General features: G+C 45.4%; 1 protein-coding gene across 2 annotated transcripts; it reads left to right on the forward strand.

Annotated features, from left to right (window-relative positions):
* Positions 1 to 2,082: 2,082 nt before the first annotated feature.
* Positions 2,083 to 10,272, forward strand: HEBP1 (heme binding protein 1). Of its 2 annotated transcripts, none has more exons than XM_080971287.1 (4): positions 2,083 to 2,234; positions 6,199 to 6,340; positions 6,507 to 6,687; positions 8,583 to 10,272. In XM_080971287.1, the coding sequence occupies exons 1-4, from the start codon at positions 2,205 to 2,207 to the stop codon at positions 8,752 to 8,754; spliced, it is 525 nt and encodes a 174-aa protein (XP_080827413.1). In that variant the 5' UTR covers positions 2,083 to 2,204; the 3' UTR covers positions 8,755 to 10,272. The 2 variants fall into 2 exon arrangements, with proteins under 2 accessions (XP_080827413.1, XP_080827414.1); XM_080971288.1 differs by having other exon boundaries at positions 2,109 to 2,234; positions 6,208 to 6,340.
* Positions 10,273 to 11,764: the final 1,492 nt, after the last annotated feature.

Below are 11,764 nucleotides of genomic sequence, written 5' to 3' on the forward strand. Positions count from 1 at the left end.
TTCTCTTAAAAGTAATAAGACGTTTACTCACATTCAGTTCACAGTAGGTTCCCTGAAGGCAGGCTTTAGCTGGAAGTTACAGAAGAGAGTTTGAGTTCATCCCATATGGGGATTGAGCTCATGTGCTGCTGGCTAGGAGCCAGCAGACAGCAAAACAACATCAAGAGAAAAAATGGCGTCAAGAGAGTCAAGAGTCAAGAGAGCATGGCATCAAGAGGAAGATGGCTGCGTGACCAGCCCTTTTATGGGGTCTCACAGGGTCATGCCCATCTACCTGGTCACACGCAAGAGGAGGATGCTCCAGACCAGGTGTGACCGGAAGTCCTCCTGGTTGGAGTAACATCCCCCTGTGTCCACAAATGGGAAATCCCCCTGAGCAAATGGGAAGTGTTGTGTTTGACAGCTTATATTCCATCCCACACCTGCCACAAGAAACATTCATGAATGAAGGAGCCAGAACTGGCCATTGGTCCTCACCATGCATTTGTCACAATGTGTGACACAGTACCCAGAAGTGTACTTGCAGCAGAGGCCCATGGAACAAATTTGTATGATCTTTGCATATATAAATTAATATGTACAGTTGTCTCTGGGCAAAGAATGATGGCATGTGCGGAATTGACTGGCAGAATCCGAGACCAGGGAGAAGAGTCGGTGGAAGAAGATTGGAAGAAATTTAAAGACTATTTACAGAAATACTGCAAAATTAATGAATGTTAGAATGATGTCAGAATGAAGTTAAGTGGTTTTAGCAGCAATGTTATTAAGGTGTATGTAAAAACGGATTGTTAACAGGTGAAAATCTAAAGTTATAATATATTAAGTTAAAGGATTAAGACAAAAAAAAGAGGGAAAGGAATTGCTGAATTAATTAATAGAACTGGAATACAAAAAAGGGAGGTGTGAGGAGGTCAGGGAAGCAAGGAAATGAAATGTAAGGCACGGAAAGATTGATGTGTTTTTTAAGTGTTTTTTATCTTTTTTCTGTATTTTGTATTTTTTTTCTTTTTTTTCTTTCTTTTTTCTTTTTCTCTTTTTATTTATGTAATCTTTTATTTGAAACTTTAATAAATATCATATAAAAAAAGAAGGATGGCATGTGGCTGGGGTCTCATATTAAAGGTTTTTTTAAAAAAACAAAAACAAGTTTTTAAAAGGGAAAGGGGCAGGAAATTTGGGGCATGCCTAGTACAAAAGATCTGGGCACAGGGGCCCTGTACCACCTTCTAACAATGTACACACAGGCAGTGATATGCATTCAGGCGTGCTGTTACCACCACCTCATGCCAACGTGGTTGCACACTAAACTTGGTTCCATGCTAATTCTTGCTCAGGCTTTCTGTGTAATTTCTTTGTAACCTCTGAAACCACTCTAAGAGCATAGGAAGAGTCTGCTGGATCAGGCCCATCTAGTCCAGAATCCCCAGCCAACCAGATACCTGTGGGAAGCCCACAAGCTAGACCTAGCAGGCAGCAGCACTCCTCCCCTCCTGCAACTCCCAGCATACTGTCTCTGACAGGGGAGGGAGATCAAAGCCATCAGGTCACCCCTACCTGTCAGCTTTTGGATTGGATCCTACTCCTGTGTCTCCCGACGGCAGTATGGAACACTGAAATCGGAGCTCCTTTCCACCATCGCTTTAGGGTTTTTTTTTATTAATTGTAATAAATAATAATATTAATTATAGTTATTACATTTACAGCTCAGTTTTCCTCCGAGTTGGCTCCTCCTGATTTGATCTTCACAATAACCCTGCCAGGTTGGCTCAGAGACTATGGCCAGCCCGAGGTTGGGATACATGTCTGAGCGGGGATTTGAACCTTGATCTCCGGGGCGTCCTCGTCCTACCCTGTCACCCCTACTGTTGTGCCAGGAGAAGCTTTACCCGCTTTATTTCTGCCTGCCAAGCTGCTGCTAATAGTAATGGCACAGGAGCCCAGCAATGGACAAAGAAAGCTTGGCGGCCTTCGTTTCTCACCTGCCCTGCGCAACCCCCACTCCACACCCCAGCCTCTCTCTCCAAGGGCAGCTGCGCTCGGTCCTTGGGCAAAGGAGGCGCACCCCGCTGCTGTGCCTCTCCCGCCCGCTTTCCGTTCTTGAGCAACCGGGCAGGAAAAGGGCTGCTGCTCTCACGGCATAAATACTAGAGCCCCGACCGAGCGGATAGCCTGCTGCGCGGCGTTGACCCGACCAAAAGCACAGCATGTTTCCACATCACACCAGGTGGACGCAGGTAGGCGGGAGATGCCCGGTCTCGGGGAGGAGGCGGCGCTGGGGGTCGCTCGCCTCGCCCTCCGGAGAGGGGGGACGGAGTGGAGCTGCTGCCCCCCCCCCCGATCTGAGGCTTGTCGAGCGCTGCTTGGCTTTGCAGAAGGTCTGCCACTCGCTGCTGCTAGCAGCTAGACGGCTTCTTTGGACCCACGTCACTCTCACGTGGTGGCTTCGCTTCGCTTGCCAATGAACTTTTGGTCCATTTATTTCTTTGCTTCTAGGAATGCCGCCGCACGAAGCGCCTCGCGATTGGAGGCGCGCGCCACACAAGGGCCTGTGGAAACATGTCCCGGTCTGTGAACTTGGCACCTAACGCAGCCACATTGTTGGAAAGCTAAGCAGGACCGGGTCTGGTCAGGATCTGGATGGGAGACCATACCAGGATGACAGGCGGGGGTCGACATACAAAAACACCACGAAGACCCTCAGATTAGCTGCGATTCCTTCAGTTGCAGGGAGGTGGAATGGATGACTCTTGGGGTCCCTTCCAATTCTACAGTTCTACGATTAGGAAGTGGATAGGGAGACATCTCATAATACTAGAACTCGGGACTACCCAATGAAGCTGAAGTTCACGGAATCATAGAATTGTAGGAAGGGATCACAAGGGTAATCTAGTCCAACCCCCTGCAATCATGAAGGAATCTTTTCCCCAAGGTGGGGCTCGAACTCACAACCCTGAGATTAAGAGTCTCATGCTCTACCAACAGATGGAAGAAATGACTTCATCACACAGAGACAAAGTTTCTGTGGTTTTTTGTTCCCACAACATGTAGCAGTGTCAGCCAACGTAGGTGGCTTCAAAAAAAAAGAAAAGAAAAAAGGATCAGACAGTTCTGCCTCCACTGTTTCAGGCAGTAATGCTTCTGAATACCAGTTGCTGGAAAACATAGGAGAAGGGAATTGCTGTTGCACTCAGATCCTGCTCGCAGGCATCTGGTTGACACTGTGAGAAGACGATGCTGGACTAGATGGGCCAGGAGGCTCCTCTGTTCTTATTATGCCAGCAGCCCTTACAGGAGGTGCCCCTCTTGAATCATGTGCCACAGAGATCTGAATTAGCAACCCATCTTGAGGCCTTCTCTTCTCGGAAGGGATAAATCCCCCCTTCCAAAAGATACCAACATGCCCATCTTCCAGAGAGAGTCTAAAGTCTTTGTGTGCCTTTTTTCACTGAGACATCCCTGGAAGTTTTGCATCTTTTTGCTGATTCGCTCATCCCAAGAGCCCCCTGCCCCTATGCAGCCAGTAGCAAGGACCTTTGATATCATGGCTGCTGTCAGGCCCCCCTTTTTAATGGAAATAATGCTTGTTTTTTCAGCACAGAAATGTAGGGCTGGACAGACAGCACCTGTCAAATTTTGTGTGTCATGCAGATGGGTAAAGCAGAAAGCCCTCACTTAAAAAAAAAAAAACAAGGTGGAAATACACCTCACAGTATATCATTTCTCTACCCTGGGAAATGCTGTTAAGGGAGTGGAGTTGTGTGACACTTAGGTGGGGGGGGAGGGAATTATTCACAATTATCTGTGGAGAAATCTTGCTATTTGTGTGTAGCATTTTACACGGCGTACTTATGGCAAAATGCATATCTTAAATCCCTTATAGCTCCCTGGGGTGGCCTTGTGGCCACAGCCATTCAGTAGAAATGAAATGGTTTGTTTTATAATGTGCATTTTGTCTTCCCTGTATGAAACTAATTGCAGTCTGAAGAGTGTGAACATCCCAGTGCTGGTGCTCTGTGGCATGTGGTATTAGATCAAGCTGCGTTATGGCTACCCAAGGTCATAACTCTTCCTTCCCCGAAGGAAAGAATGCCAGTCACCTGCTGTTTCACAGCTGGCAGTGTTTTCTCCCAGCACTCTGTTCTGCGTTAATTTGCATGTTCTTATCTGCCACTTATTTGTTACCGTTTGCATCCCATCCTTCGTGCAAAGAATTTAGGCTGCTGGTTTAGCTTTGCAATGCCCTGTGCAGTAGATCAGAGTGAGGCATAAAGCCACGCTAGACAGGTTTGAAGTTGTTCTGTGTGTGTAAACATGGCACTGCCCCAATCATGTGGAAATGGGAGGTGCATTTGTAAAAACAAAAGGGGTGTGTGGATTTGCACTGCAGAACCTTCCTCGAACCAAGGTCTGTGCGCAGCTGATCACTGCATAACTTCTCTGCCCATGCAGTTTCCCCTCAGATGTAGTTAGAATACCAAACTGAACCTGCCTAAGAGAAAAGTACTTGGGGAGAGGGGCTGTGGGCAGGTCAAGCATGGAAAGGAGACACGACGAGCCCTACCATTGGGCAGCATGAGGTAATTGCCTCAGGCGGCAGATGCTAGGGGCCAGTAGCTCCTGGTTGTTCCTCCTGCTTCCTTTTTTGTGGCACACAGCCTCTCCTGGGGCCCCTAATCTGGCCTGCTGCCTTCATTGCCAGTCCAGTCAACTTGTATAACTGGAACAGGGAAAAGATGCCTCAGATAGTAAAATGTCTTGGCTCAGCCTTGAGGGGGATTTTAAGTTCCCTTGAGAGCCAGTGTGGTGTAGTGGTTAAGAGCGGTAGTCTCGTGATCTGGGGAACCGGGTTCGCATCTCCGCTCCTCCACATGCAGTTGCTGGGTGACCTTGGGCCAGTCACACTTCTCTGAAGTCTCTCAGCCCCCCTCACCTCACAGAGTGTTTGTTGTGGGAGAGGAAGGGAAAGGAGAATGTTAGCCGCTTTGAGACTCCTGAAGGGGAGTGAAAGGCAGGATATCAAATCCAAACTCCTCCTCCTCCTCCTCCTCCTCCTCCTCCTCCTCCTCCTCCTCCTCTTCTTCTTCTTCTTCTTCTTCTTCTTCTTCTTCTTCTTCTTCTTCTTCTTCTTCCTTCTCCCATGCATTTCTTTTGCTTTGGCAATTGGATCCTCCCTACTTTTTTTTTTTGAGTAGGGAAGTTCTGGGTGCCAAAAGAGAAATTGTGTACTTTTTTCCCCAACAAGACAGCTGCCAAAAGGGGTTTAATCCTTTGTATCCACTTCATGGTCCCAATGAAAATTTCATCTCCCTTTTCTCTGCCTCTCCAATGCTGCAATTGGCTCACCAGTTAAATTTCCATATACTGTATACTTATTTGAAGATGGCTATCATATCTCCTCTTTTCCAGACTAAACATACCCAACTCCTTCAAGTGCTTCAAGGCTTAGTTTCCAGACCCTTGATCATCTTGGTTGCCATCCTCTGGACATGTTTCAGCTTGTCAACATCCATCTTAAATTGTGGTGCCCAGAACTGGACACAGTATTCCAAGTGTGGTCTGACTAAGGCAGGATAGAGTGTTACTATCACTTCCCTTGAACTGGACACTATACTTCTGTTGATACAGCCTAGAATAGCATTGCTTTTTTGCTGCTGAATCACACTGTTGAGCTTGTGGTCTACTAAGACCACTAGATTCTTTTCACAAGTACTCATGGCAAGCAGGTGTCCCCCATCTTGTATTTGTGCATCTGGTTCTTCCTGCCTAGGTCCCTACTGAAATTCATTTTGTTAGTTTGGGCCCAGTTCATCAATCTGTTAGGATAGGGTCATGTTGAATACTGATATATACTGTCTTCTGTGGCACTAACTACCCCTCTCAGTTTGGTGTCATCTGCCAATTGGATGAGCCTTCCCCCCACCCCCATGAATGAGCTTAAGATATGTGCTTTCTCCTCACTAAATGATACTAAATACAGGCTAAAGTACAAAGTGCGCAATGTTGTTCTAGTTAAATGAAGTCTACACTTTGAATACTACAGCCATACTTTCAGCATCTGTTCTATTCCTTGAAGGGATAGATAGTCTTTGAATAGCAGGGCTGCCTAGTGGTGCTGCAGGAATCAACTTTGCCTTGTGAAGGCATGCATGGGTTGCGCCTGTCAAGGAATTTATTATCTAACTTTTGTGTTCCCATGAGGGGGAAAAGCCGAACTATGAGGAAAAAGAATACAAAGGAGGAAAGTTTGCTACCATCGAGCACACCAGAGAAACATTTGATGCGGCCTGTCTTGAAGCCGTGGCAAAACTGTATAAATACTTGGAAGGAAGCAATGACCAAGGTGAAAAGCTTTACATACTTTCTTCACATCCCCCTTAATTCAGCTGCTTAATTGTTCATTATCTAATCCTTGGGGGGAAAGACAACATGAACATGTATTTGTTCATATTTGTCATTTTGTGAGTGTCTCAGAAAAGTGGAATCTTTGATCTGCATTTCTTTTGCAGGGGCTAAGATGGGTGTGGTAGACCGAGTGTGTATCACTGCATTGCCTGCGGATGATGGGTCACTGCAGCTGAAGGTGAAAGTCTCGCTACAGATTCCAAGCCAGTTCCAGGCCAGTCCTCCTTCACCCGCTGATAAGAGCATCTGGATTGAACAGAGAGGGGAAATGGCTGTTTTCTTCTTGTAGGTTTCTTAAGCCGGTTGTGTAACTCTAAAGCCAACCTGGTTCCGTCCAGGTCTTGTTGTGCCACAACTCCCATCATCCCTAACCATTGGCCATGAGAGTTTACATGTCCCCTCTCAACATGCTGTGATATTGACCACACACCCAATGCCTAGCAGTTACAGTACAGTCAAACCTTGGAACTTGAACGGCCCTGTTGCCGAACATTTCAGTTCCCAAACGACGAAAACCTGGAAGTAAGTGTTCCGGTTTTCCAACATTCTTCAGAACTCGAACGTCCAACACGGCTTCCACTTGAGTGCAAGAAGCTCTTGCAACCAACCGGAAACCGAGCCTTGGAACTCAAACATTTCAGAACTCGAACGATCTTCCAATATACAGTGGCAGTATACATTATTCCTAAATATTTAGGAATGCCCTGTTAGAGTGACTCTGGTGCCCAGCTTTTGATCATCATGCTCAGAATGCTATTTCTGTTAGCAACACTAGGGAGAATGAGAGCAGGATGGGCCTGTAGTTTGCTAGTTGTCCCGGTCAAAATGTGTACCCAAACACTAGGCTTTGTGGTTAGTTTCTGTCTTCCTTTAAAGTTGCTCATACATCCCCGGGGGAGGTGTCCCCCATTCTGCAAGAACCCTGACTTTCAAATACCCAAGGCTGAGGCCTAGAAACTCTTTTAGTTGAGCTACGGCTCTGAGCTGGTAAGATGTTATACAGCAGCTGTCCATCAATGTCTAGAGTGCTAAATCCATTAGTAGCCCAAACAGATGTATCGAGAATTGATAGCCTGTCATTTCTGATGTGTCAGTTCCTTTGAACCAAGCTGAAAGATCTTGAATGAATTTGGCCTGCCACTTTTGGTTGGGGAGCTTGTTTATGCACACTCACTTCCCGGGGGTGTGGGGGGTGTGAGGGGACGATACAGCAGATCATTCAGCCCAAATGGCCTTTGGGTGTCACTCTGGTGTCAAGGGAAAGCAAAACTTTATTGCAATTCATGCGATGAAGTCGGCTGTCAAGGACCACATTTCAGAAAAAGTAAGCCTCTCTTTGTCAACACAAGGGGACTGGGAATCCACTCTAATTCTCCAGGCGCAGCGAGGGGAATATGAAGAGGAGGCTTCCGTTGTTCATTCTAAATGTCTGGCACAAAATGTCATGTTGGGCTTTGGGAGCAAATTTCCCTTTGTGGCAGTTGCCTTAACCACAACCACTCTTTATGCTATTATGGTAGATGAGGTTCGCTTGACTGACATCTCTGGAAATTGCCACTAAAGACACATATTGATTCTAACCATGAATGACACCTGGGCAAATAGGATTTGATCCTCTTTTACCAAAGTCCCATGAAAACAAAAATGTAAAAAAAGGGAGAGAGGGAGTGGGTTAACGGATGTGGTTGAACAGTCTTTTTTGTTTCCTTTCTTCACACACAGTAACCATTTTAGATGCTCTTCTGATTGAGCCATTGTGAACATATTTAAGGTGCTATCTATGTTGAAGGGAACCCAGTACCATTCTGCTCAACTTTCTGCCGAGGACGCAACTTAGAAATGAACAGGAGCACAATGATGCTCTTATGCAACTCTCCTTCCTTTCAGTAGGGCTTGTGCAGGAGAACATCCCAGTGCATTGTATCCCATGGGCCAGATCTGTCTTATTTCCTGCTTGGACACCTCTAATGGCACTGGAAATCTGCCACCTGCTTTGCCTTGAGATCTGCTTCTGGGGCACATTACAGAAAGGCACTTGCAAATCTAACAAATCTACTTAAAAACTCTGCTTGAATTATTCTTTTTCCTCTTCTGCAATTACATTCAGGGACTGGTCCACACACCACCCTCTAATTTTCCCCTTTGTTTTTATTGTTCTCTTGTTTTTTCTTTGTTCATAGGAGATTTCAAGGCAATGCCAAAGGAGAGGAGTATAAGAATTATGCAGCTCAGCTGAGATCTGCAGTAGGAACTGAGAAAGCTGACCACAAAGAGCTATATATTTTCAGCAGCTATGATCCCCAAAACAAATCCTTCGGGAATTGCCATGAGGTTTCACTGCGGAAGAAGTGAGCAGTCCAAAAACAAGAAAGATGCCCCAATTGGGGAAGGTGGAAGAAGGAGGAAAATATCCACAGGTGCTATAGAAAGCTGATGTGCGTTTTGAAATTTACCCAGCATGTTTTGAGCATATTGCTTTTTATCAAAGGTTGTTCCAGCTTTGCTGCTTTCTTTCATAAGCCATGAGTTGCATTTCTTGGGCTGTTTCCAATCTAAAACAGAATAGCAGAAGTAAAATACCATTAATAAAGAGAGGTGCACTCAAAAAGCATTGGGTGGACCCAAAGATAAATACCGTAAATCAGCGGAGGGTTTTTTCTGACACCAAAACAAGTTTACCTCATTGTTGGTAGGCTGTTCGCATTCTACTATCCCCCCTTAGTTCAGAATCTAAATAAAAACTGTATCAGTAATAGGGGGAAAGGTCCTTATTCTGAGCTTGCATGTTCCTACTGTCCTTTGGTTGTGACCTCAACAATGTCAGCTAGATCTCTCCCAAAGTTGTCCAGAGGGATAATAAGACAGCTGTACTTACAAGCCAGTAAAACCGGCACCTGTTAACAGATTGGTATTTCCTGCAGCACTGTCAACCTGTTACACTCATCTGACTTGGGAGATAATTTCTATCCTTAGTCCAAGTCAACCCTAGAGGCTGCTTTCGAGTAAGGTACACTGACAGTGCAGTCCACAAACTCCTGAAATGGGTGTTCTTGTCTTTGGAGCCATGTTTGCATTAGAATTAGTAGAAGCTGCATCATTGGCAACAGCAACTATCACCAGCTGCCATTGTGTCATTAGGTAATGTGGCATTGGAAAGGCATTTGGGGCAAGTACATCTTTAGGTTGTGTCTAAATGCCAACAGCCTATTTATTTGGAAATGCCTAAGCTTTTCTTAACTTCAGTCTCCTTTTACAATCATGGATTCATATGGTTAGAAGGTACCTGGAGAAGTCATCTTTCTTTTCGTAAATCTGCCAAAGAATAAAATAAACTAAAATTGGAATTGACGAGTTTTCTCAGGATGATGGAATGCATGTGTGACATCTTCCAGTGGTCTAGTGGTGGTGGCACTCACCATTCTTCTGATAGAAAATGCTCTGCAGGAGCAGGGAGAGGAAAAAATGGGGGCTCAAGGAGGGTCGGTTGGGGTGGGAGTGATAAATGATCTTATTTTCATCTGAGCAATGTTGGAGGGTATGGTATCCCCATATAGTGCTCTAATGGAGACCTTTGTTCTGCATTACTTTTTATTCCCCCCTTTTGAAGCGAGAGGCTCACCTCAGACTGAAGGATGAAGGACCTCAGTCCAAGCTATGATCTGACTACTGCATTTAAGCCCTGGATCACTTTGTACCTTATAACTCTTTGTTTCCTGGAATGCTTGCTGAGATGTCTTAATGGAACACCCACCCTTTTGCCAAAGCCTTTCAGCTTCTGAAGAACTGTGCAATTTTCTACCTAAATATGGATATGAAGGGCTGTTATTAAGCACATTTTTAAAATAATAATAAAAACAAATATAAAACGCATGTTTTGAGGGTGTAACTGCATCCATCAGAAGTATAATTTTGTGGAACAAACTAATAGTTTAGGTGTCCAAAATTAGTGCCAAAGCGACAACTTGAAACCTGAGGTGGTGCACATATGCATTCCTTTGACATCTCTGTTTGCGGGTGACAAGGTTTCTGCAGTGGAATGTCAGACGGGGCGCAGCAGCAGCGTGATGCATGGAGTCCTGGTGGAGAGGAAAGCCGTGCACTTCAGTCCCAGAGGAAATGCAAAAGGTTCCTTTCCAGATATTAGGAGACACAGCAGAAAGCAGAAAGCTCACTGCACTTCAGCTTCCAGGGCCAGCCAAAACATTAGCTAGAAGAAATTGGATAGAAGAGCAGATGTTCATCTTCAGATCCCCCAGACTATTCCCCTTTTGTTGGAAGGTAGAGCTCTGTGTGTGCCTCAGGTTTCCTAAGCTAGCTTGCTACCCAACAGAATGCTGCCCTGTTGCCAGAGTTGAAGTAAGGTTCAGCTGTCAGTCAGGCTGACTTCCGTATGTGCCACAGGAGGCACTGTCTTGGGGAAATCGTCTGGGACCAGCCCTACAAACTTCTCTATCTCGTTGTGGCACAGCTATCTTCAAGAAGTGGTTCTTTCTTCCCCGCTGCCTTGAAGTGAATCCAACTCGCAACTAAACTTCTAACGTGACACGCTTAGTATTTCACCCGAAGATATATGGCCTGAAGACGAGTGGAGTAAAAAAGACTTTAATTAAATAAATAAGGAGGGAAATCTAAAAGCTGTTGCCATCTTAGTCTGTAGGATACTGTTTGGGGGAGCATTCCCATACCTGAAGGCATTGCTTTTAGGATCAGGATCAGGTGAAAAGGAAGCACTTTTCATTCAGCACATAATTAAGGCTGTATGCAAACATATCCCCCTCCAGGAGCAGATTTTTCTCCTATGGTTTGAATTCTGCTTCTCCCCATCATTGCTTCACTATAAGTTGTTGTATTTGCTTCACTGGCTGAAAATCCAGTCTAGAATTTTATCTTACACACACACACACACACACACACACACAGACAGACAGACACACACACACACACACACACACACACACACAGACACACACACACACAGACACACACACACACACACACACACACACACACACACACACACAGCACTACCCCTTCATATGTGCTTGTAAATTATTTTATTTTTTTTGAAAAAGCTGATCTGTGAGGCCAATAATGGCTTTGTTACTGATACATGGTCCAGCCAGTCAGAACTCTGAACAACCTGATGGGAGCTGGGAGTGGTTGCCGCAAGGGCCAGCACTCTGCACTGCCTCATATTATAAGCACAGAAAAGCATGAGTATCCCTAAGTAACATGGCAGCCTTAGCATCTCTGTGTTACTTTTCTCCAAGGTCATTAGCGTGCACTGATCTTTCCTCACATGTCACAAAACATGAGCAACATGTCCTCCTGCAGCAGGTTGGCACCCACCATGCTCATGTTA

The sequence above is a fragment of the Podarcis pityusensis genome, assembly GCF_964106645.2.
Source record: "Podarcis pityusensis genome assembly, chromosome: 10".
Lineage (NCBI taxonomy): Eukaryota > Metazoa > Chordata > Lepidosauria > Squamata > Lacertidae > Podarcis > Podarcis pityusensis.

What these genes read in the sequence shown, in the direction of transcription:
- HEBP1 (XM_080971287.1), top strand. Translation starts at nt 2,205, where the DNA reads ATGTTTCCACATCACACCAGGTGGACGCAG. An exon ending in GGAAGGAAGCAATGACCAAG is followed by an intron (nt 6,341 to 6,506) that starts GTGAAAAGCTTT and finishes TTTCTTTTGCAG; the next exon opens with GGGCTAAGATGGGTGTGGTA. An exon ending in GAAATGGCTGTTTTCTTCTT is followed by an intron (nt 6,688 to 8,582) that starts GTAGGTTTCTTA and finishes CTTTGTTCATAG; the next exon opens with GAGATTTCAAGGCAATGCCA.